The sequence below is a fragment of the Desmodus rotundus genome, chromosome 12 (genome assembly GCF_022682495.2).
Source record: "Desmodus rotundus isolate HL8 chromosome 12, HLdesRot8A.1, whole genome shotgun sequence".
Classification (NCBI taxonomy): domain Eukaryota; kingdom Metazoa; phylum Chordata; class Mammalia; order Chiroptera; family Phyllostomidae; genus Desmodus; species Desmodus rotundus.
Window position 1 is genome coordinate 3,195,898 of NC_071398.1, and position 14,568 is coordinate 3,210,465.

The 14,568-nt window shown below is 59.7% G+C and overlaps 1 protein-coding gene across 3 annotated transcripts in view; it reads right to left on the reverse strand.

Moving 5' to 3' along the window:
• Nucleotides 1–233: 233 nt before the first annotated feature.
• ZNF423 (zinc finger protein 423) overlaps nucleotides 234–14,568 on the reverse strand; it is a 262,089-nt gene continuing 247,754 nt past the window's right edge. For all 3 annotated transcript variants that reach the window (XM_053914730.1, XM_045188417.3, XM_045188418.3), the window contains one exon: nucleotides 234–1,969. In XM_053914730.1, coding sequence (XP_053770705.1) covers nucleotides 1,940–1,969 — 30 coding nt within the window. In that variant the 3' untranslated portion in view covers nucleotides 234–1,939. The remainder of the gene's footprint in view (nucleotides 1,970–14,568) is intronic.

The window sequence follows — 14,568 nt, forward strand, 5'->3', positions numbered from 1 at the left end:
CCTGGTTGGGGAGGCAGGGCAGCCGGGCCCAGCCTTAGCCACACTTTGGGGGACACCGAAGCCTACCTTGAGATCTCCCCTAAAACGGCCCAGTCTCCAGGGGGCTAAGAACTGGAGTTTGCCGCCTTGGGCTTCCAGGAGGCAAGAGCCCTGAATCGCAAGGGTGGCTGCTGCATGGTGCCCCTGCCCGCAGCCCCCACCCCGGGGTCGGCGTCTGCTCCGGGATGTGCAGGTGAAAAATGGAGGGCCCGCCCGTGTGTGATTGGCACAGGGGGCGGCAGGTAGGGGAACTCTTCCGGGCCCCAGAAGCCCCTGGTTATGGGACTCAGAAGACACTGGGCATAACTGCCCCACATTCCACGCCCGTGACTTAGAGTTACTATGTTATAATTAGGCGCAATCTGTCTGCCTGTTTCATTTCCGCTCTGCAGAGGGTAATGGCCAATTTTCTTGCCCCTTGTGAAAAGTTAACAAGGAAGGGCTTCCCCGTGCAGGTTCTGAAGCCCTGGTCTCGGATTGGCCAACCAGCGGAGCACCAGCATGAAGGACGGGTGGGAGACCAGGCTGCTGGGTGGGCCCTGGGGTGCCAGCAGGGCCAGGAGGGGGCGAGTGAAGCAAAGGGCGGAAGGTGCAAAGGCTCAGGAGACACCCCTTCTCAGGGCTTGCAAATGCAGGTGGCCCTGAGAGTGGGGACTCCCTGAGCCTTGTCCCCTCAGCACCTCACTTGCCCCACTAGAGTCCTGGACCCCCCACCCCGCTTCCGATCTCTGCGATGGGGATCCTGCCACCCCTACCTAGCTCTGATCTGCAGCCCCTAGCTTCTGCCACAGCCCCATGCTGCAGCCACAACTGAGCTGGCCTGGAGGCCTGGCTGCAGGAGGGTCAGTCAATCATGTGACCACCGACACCCACGCCTGGGAAAGGCATCCCAAGTGGGAGAAACAAGGGACAAAGTGCACAAGTGTGTGAGCCACCAATCTGCGACATGGCTTTGGAAAAGCCGCCCACGTACCCTGGGGCCTCAGTGTCCCCGTCCCTAAAGGAAAAGACGGGAGGATCTCATCTTAAAGGGTGCTCTCCACTGACTTCTGCGGCCAGCTGCTCAGACTGTGAGTGAGGAGTCGGTTAGTACACTCCTGTCCCCAGGGAACGTGCATCTGCCGTGTGCTGGCCGCACGGGCACGGGATATGCCATAGGAACTCCGAGGACACACCCCACGGGTGACAACAGCCCCCCCACCCCAGGCTGGGGAGGAGAGAACCAGGCAGCCATGCCGACTGTGTGGACCCCTTTATTGGACTGCACTAGTCACTGCGGCCAGATTAAGTCACAGGTAAAAGCAGACCACCCAGTTGCACTGGAACCGATTGTATTCATTACATAGTTTTAATCACTGTCCGGTGAACTGGCAAATCCAATCAAAGCATTAGTCTTTAATTAAAAAAATGAAAAGGAAATATTCAGACAATAGCCAAGCAATCACGTCACGATGCACAATGACCTAGAACCGCAATTAAAAAGTAGTTAACCAAAGGGCGGGGGGGCGGAGAAAAACAAGAAAGAAAGAAAAAGAAGCAAATAATAAAAAAAATCACGCTAATCCTTTTTTTAAAAACTATCAATATAATACATGAAGGAACAAAGGACAAGCCTCAAAAAGCGGGTTTCTCTAACTCTAGAAATGTAGTCCGCGGCAGAAACTCTAAAAGCACACTAGCTGAAGCAGGGCAATAAAAAATACTGAGCGTGGAATACTTTTAATCTCTGCCATTAATATTCATTTCCAGCTGCTTATAATAGCAGCGCCTCATGGCCAAATCATTAGAGTTTTACATCTGGGTTGCAAATGACACTTTGATTGGATGTAATGTTCAAATGGCCCTCCGCACGGCGTCTCCGGCAAGCCTTCTGCGGAGAGGTGTCCTGTCGAGCGGTCCCTCACTGTGCGTGCTGGCTCATCGTGTGATTCTGCAAAGGCGAAGAAAGGAGACGCGCGTGAGGGCAGAAGAATGGAGAGCCCGCCCGTCCCCTCCCACTCGGTGCCTTTGCGCCCAGGGCCGCAGAAAAGCGGCGCAATTATTCCGAAAACAAAATGCAGCCGGGGAAAAGTGCACCGGGGACGCAGCTGCCAAGACGCCACCTTGTCGATGTGGGGCTTGGGGATCGGTTCCTGTTGCTGCCAACCTGGGCTCCCTGTAAATTGTGCCCCCCCCCTTTTTCTCAAGACTGTGTCTTACCGTGGCGACCGGCTCTATGGAGGAAAAGGGGAAATACCGGGGAGGTAGCAGGAATTAAAAAAATCTCTGTTCAGCTCCCTAGCTCCCTTTTGCACTAATGATGCGGAGAAATTGTGTCTGGTGGCTGGCCAGGCTTCCTCCAGACCCCTCTCGTCCATCCCAGGAGGGGCCCGGAGCCCGGTGGAGGGAGACAGCACATGGGCCAGGCAGCCCTGCAGCCGAGCAGCTTCCGACCGGCAGGGACCTGCTGAGGCAGCGGGTAGCCGCGGTGCCTGCGGCTGGAGCAGGGCACAGTCACCCAGCGGGGAGGGCGCCTGCCCGTGCGGTCGTGGGACAGCTAGCTCGCTGGTGAGGAGAACACGAAGCATTTTGGGCAAATCCACCTGGGAATCTGGGGCCCAGGGGACCCGCTGGCCAAAGGCTTCCCCCTCCCTGCAGCCGTGCGGCCTGTTTCCACGGGAGCCAGCGGCCTGGGGCCGCGGGTGGGATTGGCCCGTAGAGTCTGCAGGTTTTCCTTTCTCCTTCAGTGGTCCAGGTTCCAAATACAGACTCAGCTCGTCCAAGCCCCAGTGGGGTTCAACCTCATCTCATGGAGAAAGGACGCAACCTCTTCCCGGGAAGAGAAGCCCTGCTTGGGGGCCACGAAGGACCACCAGCCACAGTAGAGTGCAGCTGCCCAGGGAGGTTCCTGCCTCAGCAGACCTGGTCGCCCAGGGGACTCCCAGAGGAGTCTGGGGCGCCAGGTGCCCCAGGCCTGCAGCTCTGCCAATGACCACCAGGGGTCAGACTCGGCCCTGCGTCTCTCTCCTGGGCTCCAGGTCTGGGCTGTGAGGGCAGGGGGTGTGGAGGGGGGCCCTGGGGACATCCCCAGACCTAGGCCCAGGGCCCTGATGCAGCAGCTTCCCCCTGCAGGCATGGTTGCTGCCTCCACCGTGCCGTCACCACCCCTCCTCAGGGGGCCGGGGACTGCTGGCCTCCTTCCTTGGGCTCCCGGGCGCAGGCCATGTGGCTGGCGAGCACACCTGCTGTGTGCTGTCACGGGTACCTTCCTTTCAACCTTCACAACGGCCTCACAAGGTAGGGCATGGTAAGATGAGAAAAAGGAGGCTCAGAGAGGCTCAATGACTGGCCCAGGGTCACCCAGCTGGGACGCAGGAGGTACTAGCAGCTGGAATCCAAGAGAGCTAGGGGCTTGGGCCAGAAGGCAGGCTTCCTGGCACCCCACGCCCCACAGGCACCCCAGTCCACGGGCCGCCCACACTCTACCCCAGGCAGGAGCACAAGCTCTGCCAGCACCTCGGCCTGGCACCGCGGCTGGGATGTCGCGGACCCAGAGGCACACGGCGGGTTGTCTGAAACCGCAGATGGGTTGCAGTGGTTTCCATGGGAACGCCCACCCTCCAGCCCAGGCACCTCTCCTCACACTTGTGCAGGGACAAGCCAGCCAGTCCACGGGGAGCCAACCCACCCTCCATGGAGCCATCCTCCTTCAAGTCTTTGCCGAGTTTGTTCCCACCTCCCCTCTCCTCCCTCCCAACCCAGCCACTCTTGGGGTGTCTGGTCACAAGGTCATGTCCCATCCCTGCAGCCCTCAAGGTCCAGGCCCTTCCCGCCCACCTCCCACACATCCGTGTGTCCCTTGCCTGCAAGACTGACCTGCTCGGTGGAGCTGCAGGCAGGGGGCTCACTTCCTCTCCCAGCCCCAGTGCACCCAGCCCGATGCTGGGCGCCCTCTGCCTGGCACGGCTGCCCAGAACTGGCCGACAGCCCGTCAGTTAACAGTGCCACGTGGCCTGCGCTAGCCGGTGCGGTCCGCCCTTCTTTGTTTGTGGGGGCTTCGGGGGGAGGAGGGGGCACATTAGGAAGATAAACATGGATGACTTCCTATTCTCAAAGGGTGGCCCCTAGGGCCCAGCACCAAGTAGACTCTGAGTCAGTATTTCTGGGTGAATCCAGGGAAGGGTAAATGGATGAGTGCGCGGGACTTGGCTACTGGGAAGGGGGGCGCAAGCACTCCGGGTGGGAGGCACTGCAGAGACAAAGGCGTGGGGGCTGCAGTGAGTGTGGCAAATGCAGGCAGCGGCAGGGTGACCCCGGCAGAGGTCACACGGAGGCCTGGGGAGTTGACCCTGAACGAAGCCTGTGTCCCAAAGGCAGCGGGACACCATAGGTGATGATATCTGATTTCCACCCAATCCTTGAGGACCACCCCCACCAGCATGGGGAAAAGGGGGCGTCAGGGCACCTCTGCATAACAGAGCAGCCTCTTGCCAGGACGCCAAGAGTAGGGCCACTGTGACGTTCGTGGTCCACACTGGTGCACCCCGGGCCGATGGCACAGGAGCCTATGCTGGGGACCACTGGTTAGGACGATGCAGGGGGTCAGGTGAAACAACAGTGAGTTTCCCCTCTTAAGCAGCAGCAGCAGGCAGTTCTTCGGTCAGACTCCAGAAAGCACTTCCTCCAAGAGGGCTGGGACGCAGAAGGTAAGACTTCCCTCCCTGAGCTCTACAAGAACAAAGGCCCAGGATGTCACAGCAGATGGATGTGTCGAAGCTGGAGGCCCCAAGGGGCCGGCACCAGAATTCACTCAGCGCTGCATTATTAGCTACCTGCTGGATGCTCTGCTCTGGGCACAGTGGGGGGCGGGGGGAGGCTCCAGCTGGGCCCACGCCCCTCAAGGGCCTGGGACACAGACACCCAAACGTTTTTGTGGGACAAACGGTGCAGATGGCAGCTCAGCGAGAGACATCGGTCAATGCCGCTCAGGAAGGGTGTGCGGTGGGGCTGCTGAGCGCCCAGGAGCTCCGCCCACGGCACCAGCTCTGCAAGGGCAGCGGGACCTCACCAGGACCCGCCAATCATTCCCCACACCTGTGCGCCGCGCAGCTGCCCGCGGAGTCACTGCCCATGGGCCCGTTCAATAACCCTAAAAGGGCCGCGGCGTCTCCCACGCGGGGAGCTGCGACTCCAGGGGCCGAGCGCTCGCTCGCCAGGCCTCCTCGGACTGCGCCTTCCCCGCGGCGTGGTTCGCACAAGGGCGTTTTGGCTTAATGTCTATTTCGCCATTTATACCTGTGCTATATTTAGCCCCTTCGGAGAAGGAAGGAAATCGTTTTTAAAGATGCTGCCGACCCCGCAGGTGAACGCTTGCTTTCCAGCACTGTAAAGGCCGGGGTGGGTGGGGCGGGAGCCGGGAAACACTGGAAGGCGCCTGGCGGGGAGGCCTGGCAGCCGCTCGGGCCTCGCCGCCTGCCAGGGAGACGCAGGTGTAGGCCTGGAAGCAGGTGAGAGAAATAAAACGGGAGCCGGGGAGGGGGTGGGTGGCGCTGGTTTGCAGCGGAGATCCAGCCCCTGGGCGGAGCCTGGGCGGAGCCTGTGCGGCTGTCCAGGAGGAAGGCTTCAGCTGGGGTCCATTTCCGGCGCCTCTGCCTGGTGCCCTGGGCCATCTGCCCCTGGGACACTGGTTAGTGGCGGGCAAGGGGGTGGTACGGTGTCAGTGTAAGGGGTCGGGCCCTGCCTGGGGTCCTGCTGAGCCCTCTCTCTGCAAGTCCTCAAAGAGCTCAGGCCTCGGCTCCGTTTGTCATGCCTTCACCTTATTTTACGTGGTTGGCCATTCATTCATTCATTCATTCATTCATTCAACAAGACTGCTGGGCTTTCAGCAGCAAAATGGCCCCAATCCAGAGCCCAAGCCCAGGATCTTGGGCACAGAGGGGGAGTGTCAGAAGCCTGTTGCTGGACCATTCTTCTCAAAGCACCCACGCACACCTGCACGGGCCAGTCAGAGGTTCAGGCGGGGCCCCACTCTGGTTTTCCCGGCCCCAGGAAGCATCCTTGGCTCAGCACGCTCCGTGCCCAACAGTCACGCACAGGCGCGAGCACACGCACGCTCGCTGGGAGCCCCGCCCCAGTCCGCTGCAGGGATTCCTTCTCCACGTCTTGGCTCTGTCTTCTTCTGTCTCTTGCTCTGGAAGCTGCTTGATCTCCCTTTGACCCTCACTCCCCCACAGCATCACGCAGGAGAGAGTGGGGGCGCTTCAACGCAGAGGCTGCCCCGTGGCCTGGCAAAGCCATCCGTGGAGCGACAAGGCCATTCTCCGCACACCCGGGGTGCATGGGCATGGGCTGGAGAGGACTCCTCTGCACATCAGCGAGCTCGCTCTCAGTTGCCACTGTCTCATGTCCCTCCTACACTCCAGCCACTCTGATTAGAACAGGCCTGGAAGGTCCTAGCCCCTCTCTGGCCCGCAGCAAGTGCTGCCTCCAGGCTCTGTTGCCGTGGGTGAGAATAAGGCAGATTGGCTGAGTCCCAAGTTTGAATCCTGGCTCTACCACTTACCCTGCAGCCTTGGGCATGTTCCCTGAGGTCTGGGGCTGGGGTGGGGGTGGGGCGGTAAGGACAGAGCCCTGTCCCTCAGCGGCTCTGAAGGTCTTTCCCAGGCCGGGACTCCAGTCCGAGCCCGTGGAGGTTTGAGGGACCCCTGAACCGTGTCTCTCCCAGTGCCTCCCAGCCACCCTCTGAGGACGCTTTGCACTGGGTATGTGTGGGCACAGGCACACGCACATGCACACAGGGACAGCTTTCCAGACAATGGCACCCACGACAATCACCGCTCACACCTGCCACGTGCTCCCTGCGTGCCACGCCCCGTCCTTAACCCTTCACACCTGTTAACTCTTGAAAGCCTCCGGACAAGCCGGGGAGGTAAGTACTATCATTTTCCCTATTTCACAGGCGGGAAAACCGGGGCACAGAGCAGGTCCTGGCGGCTCGGGCGGAGCCCGGTCTTGACCGCAGCACGGCTCTGCCTGGGAAACATGCGAAGTGCAGCATCTGCTGGGGGAACGATGAATAATTCAGCTTGGCAGGAGCACAGGGCCGGTGCCACGGAGACAGCCGGGAGAGGGAGGGGGGCCGCACGGATTCGGCTCCCTGGTGCGAGACGAGGCAGCCTGCCCTTAAATCTGGGCCACGGGGAGCCATCGAAGGTATCGGAGCTGCGGAGTTACACAAGAGGCTGGGGAGAGGGAGAAGCCCACACCTCCGGCCGACAGGATGTGTCCCATCCTGGGTCCCCTCCCGCCCTCCCCAACATGCATACACACGCACACCTGCGCACACATGCATCCACCTTTCCCTTCGAGGCGTGTGCGGCGCAGGCAGCTCCGCTTCCCTCTCAGGGTGTTTCACCTGGGCAGCCCCCCTCTACGGCGAGCACTTATTTTTAGAGAATTTGACAATCGTCCAAGGGTCTAAGACGAACAGATGGCCTGTCTTAAAGGCTCGTATGTTCGCTAGTTTGCACTTCTGACAAACGGTAAGCGCACTCGAGAGCACACACCATGAACAGCGCCGAATGAATGCTCGGAACACAACTTAGCTCATGCACGTCATTACAATTGGGGGTGAGTGATGGCCAAGGTTCCCTCTCCGTGCTGGCCGGTGACACCGACGCTCCCCCCAGAGCCTGGCTGTGACGTGTATGCACCTGCTTCCCCTGTGGCCCCCACCCAGCCAGCCAGCGTTTACCCCATTCACACAGACGGCAAGAAAAGGCATGTTGCATACAGGTAACGCCCCACCTTGGCATCAGGGTCCTGGGCACAGCTGTGGCCCCCTGGCCTGGGACAGAGCCCCAGGGCGTCCTTGGAGGCCAAGGCAGCTCCTCCACATGTGGGGACGTGTGTGAATAAAGCTTGGTGGGCCCTGCCTCCCAGACAGCCAGACAGGCTGTTGTCTGCCACTCCAGAGCAGCGGGAAGCGAGCCTCGCACCCGCGCAGCCAGGGACGTCTGTCTCTCCATCTCTTGTGTGAGCAATTCATCCGGATCTCCTGGCCTACAGGGAGGTTCCGCTCCCAGGGAGCAGTGGGCTGGCTTTGGGGGAGGGGGTCCGCGGCTAGGTGCAGAGCCCAGAGCGGGCCCTCGGTCACCCCGGGACACACGATGAGCCACACGGCCCGGACTGCTTCCGTCGGAGGGGTCCTTAAGAGGCTGACCACGGGATCCTCGTGCCACTCTGAGCCCCAGCGGGGCGGGGGTGCCTCTCCCTAAAGCCCTCCCACCAGCGCCCGGCAGCACCCAGAACACGAGAGACCAAAGCAGGTGGCCTGGCCCACAGCTCCTTCTGTGAACGAGAAAACATCTTCCCTCGAGTGCAAATGTGGGAGAAAATAATGTAAAAAAAAAATCCCAACCAACTCCCAGAGGGCCTGGATCTGCACTTCCGTGCTTTGGAAATAACCCCCCGGGAGAACAGATTATTAGGAGGGAACCGAAGCCTTCTATTAGGGACACAGCCTGTAAACAAGGTCCCTTCAGAGTCACCCAGCAAAACAAGGGAGCTAACCATAGCTGTCCCGAGGGACGGGGAACCCGGGGCTGCCGCCGTAGTGCAGTGGGCCCAGTCGGCCGGTCTGAGCGCGGAGCTCGGTGGCGGTTCGAGGAAACACGGAGGCTGGTGGCTGTCGTCACAGCACAGGAAGATGACAGCCTTCCCGGCTGCTTTCAGAGTTGCCCTCCTCAGTGGGGGAGACCCCGCTGGACCCCGAGTCTGGAGCTCATTGGGCTGTTGCCACTGTCGCTGTTTCTCCAAGGGAGGAAGGAGTCCCCGATGGCTGGGCCCCTGGGGACAGGGAACCTGGCTGCCTTGGGCCTAAGGACCAAGAATCGAGGGTTCTGGCACAGGTGTGCCAGGCGACCACGAGCTCCCTCCTGTGGCCTCAGCCCCTCCCTGGTGGGGGCACTGCCCTGGCCCGTCCACCCCCTGGGGCACTGGGAAGTCCTTTTTGACCACATCAACCAAGTGCCTACTTGGGGCCAGGGCCCTGGGGGACAGTTCATCTCCAATACAAATTCAGACATGGTCCCCTGCCCACAAAGAGCCTGAGCCACACCCCTGAAAGGTGTGACTTCCCCTGACACAGCTGGGCAAGAAAGAGTCCAAGTATCCACACCACCACTGTGGGACCCAGGAGGAGTTCTTGGAATGAGAAGCCCATTAAAACTGGCGCTGGGTGGACAGGCTCCCAAGACCAAGAGCAGGGTCTCTCCTCCCACCTCCAAATACATCTGTCGTTCTAGCGTGGGTCAAAGCATGCCACACACAGAGCCCTGGGGGAGACTGGGGCGTCATCCGTGGGGCTACAGACTCGCAGCAACCGTGGGGGAGCTAAAAGATGGGCCTCCGGAAAACCTGGCTGCGGCGGGCAGCTTCCTCTGCAGTGTGCGGCCCGCCTGGGCGGAGACCTCCAGGTCAGGGGCAGGGGCTGTCGGACCCACCCTGCAGGTGAGTGCAGCCAGGCCAGGTGCCAAGGGCATCCCACAATCCCAGGCCCACACGTGTTCACACACACACAGTACTCCACCACCCTAGCCCCAGCTGCCAATGACCGGGGTCCCGCCGGGCTCACACTTCCTGGCAGCGGGGAGCTGAGAAGGTGAGTGCCGTGGGAGGAGGCCAGGGTCTCTCCTCAAGAGGCGGGACCGGGGAGAGCTCTGCTAACACACAGGGCTCCAACCAGCCCAGGACACACCCAGACCCCGTCCATGGTCCTGACAGCCCCGCAGCCTCAATCACCTCCCTCCTGCTCCCCCAAAGCTCAGTCCTTCCCGCTGCCCCACCGCTCCCCTGATGAAGCCCTGCCCACGGGGTGCACCCCGTCACGCTGCAGCTCTGCACCTGCACAGGTGTGCCTCCCACACATGTCAGCGCTGAGTCTGCACATGCTCAGAACACAGCGAGGATCCTGAAATGACAGCTGGCAAGCTGTGGCAGCTACAGCAGCTGAGCAAGCCCTCCACAGACACAGAAGAAAGCTGGGGACTCCTCCCCTGCCGTCGCTGCCCTGCCCTGCCCTGCCCTGCCAGGGGCTTGAAGACATGACGCTGAGGGTGGCGAGCCAGGCATACGACCAATGCCGTGTGGCTGCACCTCTGTGAAGTCCCTGGACGGTCAAATTCGGAGACTGAGAGCAGACTGGCGGGTGCCCAGGGCTGGGAGTTCGCGTTTAGTGGGGACCAAGTTTCCGTGTTGCAAGACAGAACACGTCCTGTGCATGGTGTTGACACGTGACTGTGCCGGCTGCCCCTGAAGTGCATACTTCCGAACGGTCAGGACGGCTCCGCTCACTCTGGCTGCTGTCACCTCTTTTACACTCTACTTACTTACACCAACACACTTTACATTTATTTACTTCTCTGTTTTACTATGTGGATGTGTATAACATGCATTTTATCGCAATTTTTAAAACCTATCAGGTGGGATTCCCCAGGGTAAGTGAGCAGGTTGGAGGGGAGGCGCCCGGGGTGGGTCCTGAGCCGCCAACCTCACATCTCAGGCCTGGAAGGAAGCTGCCCAGACGGAGGCAGTGAGAGGAAGCCGGAGGAGGCCTCTCGGGACTGGAATGGGCTGCAGCATCCCGGGCGGGTTGCAGGGGTCAAGATGGGGGGTCAGGCCACCTGCTGAGCACTCACAGGCACCCACACGCAAGACCTCCTCCGCCTCCAAGCTAGGCGGGGCTTCCTCTGCGGTGCCCGAATCCGGGCCGTGGTCAAGGGCACAGCTCCCAGGCCCAGGCCCAGGGAGAAGCTCGGCAGCTCTCACACCCGGCTGGACGGAGGAGCCCAGTTCTCTCTGCCCCTGCGGCTGGACAGGTGGGAAGCCCACCTGAGGACGTTACACATTTTGCCATGTTAGGGGGGAAAAAAAGACCTGGGAGAACATTTTTCCCTTGAAATTTTGTAAAAGTTTTCAGGCCTTCAGAACTTTAAATATTTACTCATGAAAATGTGATGAGAACCCGCAGCCCCACGTGGAGCCCTCGTTTCCTACCAGCCGCGCACCGGAGTGGCCGCCTGCGGCCGGGACGGACACTGAGAATCGCGGGGAATTGGGGCTGCGCTGGGAAACCTGGGTCACGCAGCCACTGATGACACGGACATGCATGTTCGGGCGCCTGACCCGACCCAGAGCTTTTCGGTTTTACAGAAGACGTTCCAGACTTTGACCTTGCCCTTTCCTACCGTCTCCAAATTTCCCCTGACAAGCAAACTTTCCTGCCTCCTTGAAATTTCTAGAGGATGAACTCCTGGGGATGAAAAGCTGTCTGGCAGACATTCTGAGGGTGGTCCCCTCAGAAATCACGGCCCATTGCCCCCCCAAATGGCTTCCAGAGCCCACATGGCCCAGCCCCCTTGCCGACAGCCCCCGGCTGGCAGTGCCCCCCCCCCCCGCCCCGGCCGCAGGACCCAAAGTTCTGGGGGGGGGGGGAACCTAATTTGCTGTGATGAATTGTGTGCACGCACCAGTGAGCAAGACGGCAGCTGAGGCCGATTATACTAATGACTGCGATGGTTCTCGTGACGACATTCGTGTGCCCACCCTGGCCCATCCGGGTAGGAAGTCCAGTCTGGCTCAAGGCAAAGGGCAAAGGACCCCCAGGACCCAAAAGGCCAGGTGCCCGCTCCTCAGAGCCGCTCCCACCGACGGGGCTGAAGACGACTGTGGCACCCCTGCAATGCCTTGTCGACCCCTCTCGCTCCACACCCAGCTTCCAAACAAAGTGGGGGCACAGCGTCACTGCCCACAGCTGCCCCACTGCAACCAAGTTCTGCCCTACGCCTTCCCCCACCACCAGGCAGAACTCGCTGGTGTCCAGGAGGCCAAAGGACCCTCTATATCTCCAGTCTGCCCATCACAGTCCATTTACCAGAGGGGGCGTATGTGTGTGGGCGCATGTGCAGTTTGAGGGGAGGGGAGGGATGGGTAGCAGGTGTACTTCCTGGAACTTACTTAGCACTCAGTCCTAATGGGTGTGCAGTGGGTGGATGGAGAGACGATGGTGGCAGATGGATGGATGGATATGTAGGTGGGTGAGTGGTGGATGGACGATGAATAGATGACGCATGGACGTGTGGATGGATGGATGGATGGATGGATGGTGATGGGTGAATGGATAGATGGGTAGATAATGGAAGGGTGGTGGATAGATGGATGAATGGGTAGATGTGTAGATGAGTGGATGGTGGATGGATAATGAATGGATGATAGATGGATGGATGGATGTGTAGATGAGCAGATGAATAAATTATGGATGGGTGGATGATGAATAGACAGATGAATGGATAGATGGAAAGAATGAAAGGGCAGATGATGGAAGAATGGGGGTGGCCGGTGAATGGGAGAATGAATGGGTGGCTGGTGGATGGACGGATGTGTATAGATGAGTGGATGGGTGGCAGGTATGGGACTAGCGGGCGGGGGAGGAGTGCATAAATACACCATGGGCGGGAGGGCAGATGGGCTGGAGAAAAGACAGTGGGCTTCGGAGTTCGAATGCCGCCTTAGCTTCTTAGTGTATGTGTGACCCCAGGCAAGTCCCCTCACCTCTCCGAGAATCAGTGACTCACTTGAAAAGTGGGTGGCCACTGCCTACCTCACAGCCTGGTTAGGAGTTCCAAGGAGATAAGGTGTGTAAACGTTTTTACAGCCTGTGTAATGAATGGCATGACCATGCTTATACTGTCGTCACTAATACCAACCACAAGGCTTTGCCATCAGCGTCAACGCAAAAGCTTGGTGATACCACACTTTAGATGTGACAGCAACAGAAGAATGGGGTCACTAAGGTGGTGCCCCAGGTCAGGGATGCAGCTGCTGGGCTGCATGTCCGGGTCCGGTTTCAGCGGGGCTGTTGGTCCCTGAGCCAAAGATCGGGGAACCCCACTTGTCCCCCACATACCCCTTCTCCCTCCCTGGGCCCCACTTCTCCCTGCCAGTCTCCTACGTTAACCCCTGGCTCCAAGCCTCAGATTTCTGCAAAATGGGGCTAGTGAAGAGCGTGTCTAGCTGTTCGACTTCTGGCTCAGCAACTTCTGGTTGGTGAGGGCACCAACGAGATGTTACTTATAAACTGTGAAGTGTTGCAAGGTGGCCTCAAACTCAGAGCCCAGGTAAGGAGCCAGGTGAGGCCGACCAGGCAGGGGTTGTGCTGAGCTGGGGAGCCCGTCCCCGGGGTCACGAAGCAGGCAGCTGGCTGTGGCCATGCAGGGCTGCTGTCAGGTGTGACCTACGGAAACATCAAGAACGCCGGCCGTTCGGTGTGGTGGTAAACAGGGCGGGGCCAGGCCGGGCACTGACCAGCTCCTCAACCCCTCTGTGCCTCAGCTTCCTCCCCTCAGCTGTCCAGGCAGTGTGAGGGCCGAATGTCTCAATGTTCGAAAGTGTTCAGAACGATGTCCAGGAATTAATGAGCACCGTCTAACTGTGAGCCGCTCTAACTGTAAGAAATTGCCATTTTTGAAACGTAGACAACCACTTAAAGTTTCCAGACTTTCCCGGGCCGCTGGCTGTGTGCGTCCACCCTCTGCGCTGTGAAAATGTTCAACGTCCCCAGGACAATGACTGGTCGCTGTGCGCACCCCACGGGAGCCTGACCCACCCAGACGAGCCCCGCATCTTGCTTCCCCTCCCCCTCCGCCGTACTTCCTCCCAACGCCACAGTTCATCTGTTCTGTGATCCCAAAGAGTATAAAACGCCAGTGTTTGATGTAGCACAACAAACAAAACATGGCCCACTAAACGGTAACACACAAGTGCGGTATACCGACTTCAGAGCTGTTACATGGAGAAAACTGTGCATCTTAAAGTATGTCGGTGAAATACGGTAAGGGCCAGCGCACACTGCACCCCTGCCGGGTGCCAGGGCTGCTGCTCTCTGTACGTTATCCTTACGTCTCCCCGCATGGCCCCATCTTACTGATGAAGAAACTGAGGCCGAGAAAGGCGAAGTCGCTTGCTAAGTTACAGAGCTGGAAAGAGGTGGAGCTTGGATTTGAGCCCAGATGGCCCTGTCCTAAGGCTACCTCTTCCCCTCACTGCCCCCCGCCGGCCCCCACTGCCTCCTGGTGCCACTGAACTGAACCTGTCACCTGCCCTTGCCCACCTCCCAGCACACACGGAATGTCGCTGTGGCCCTGGATGAGCCCCGGCCAGTCCCTGTTTGGCTTTGTCTACAGTCCTGGAATGGAGCCAGGGGCCACGTTCGTGACCCACGGGGCAAAACGAGTTCTGGCCACCGCCTCCCCGCCTTCTGCGCCGGCCCCAGTCCGGCCCCTCCTGTGAGTGTGATGCTCGGCTGCTGACTGCAGCTCCTGAAATGCCAGCTTGCATTTCTCATCATTAATTTCTTTCTAAATGTCATTAGTAATTGCTCCTGCTCGACCAAAGAGTGCGGTGCAGGCCCCCACTGAGAGCACCCCCACCGTGCCAGGCCCGGCATCCCAGCTGGGGGCAGCCAGCGAACTCCCGGCAAGCTGGGGAGAGAGG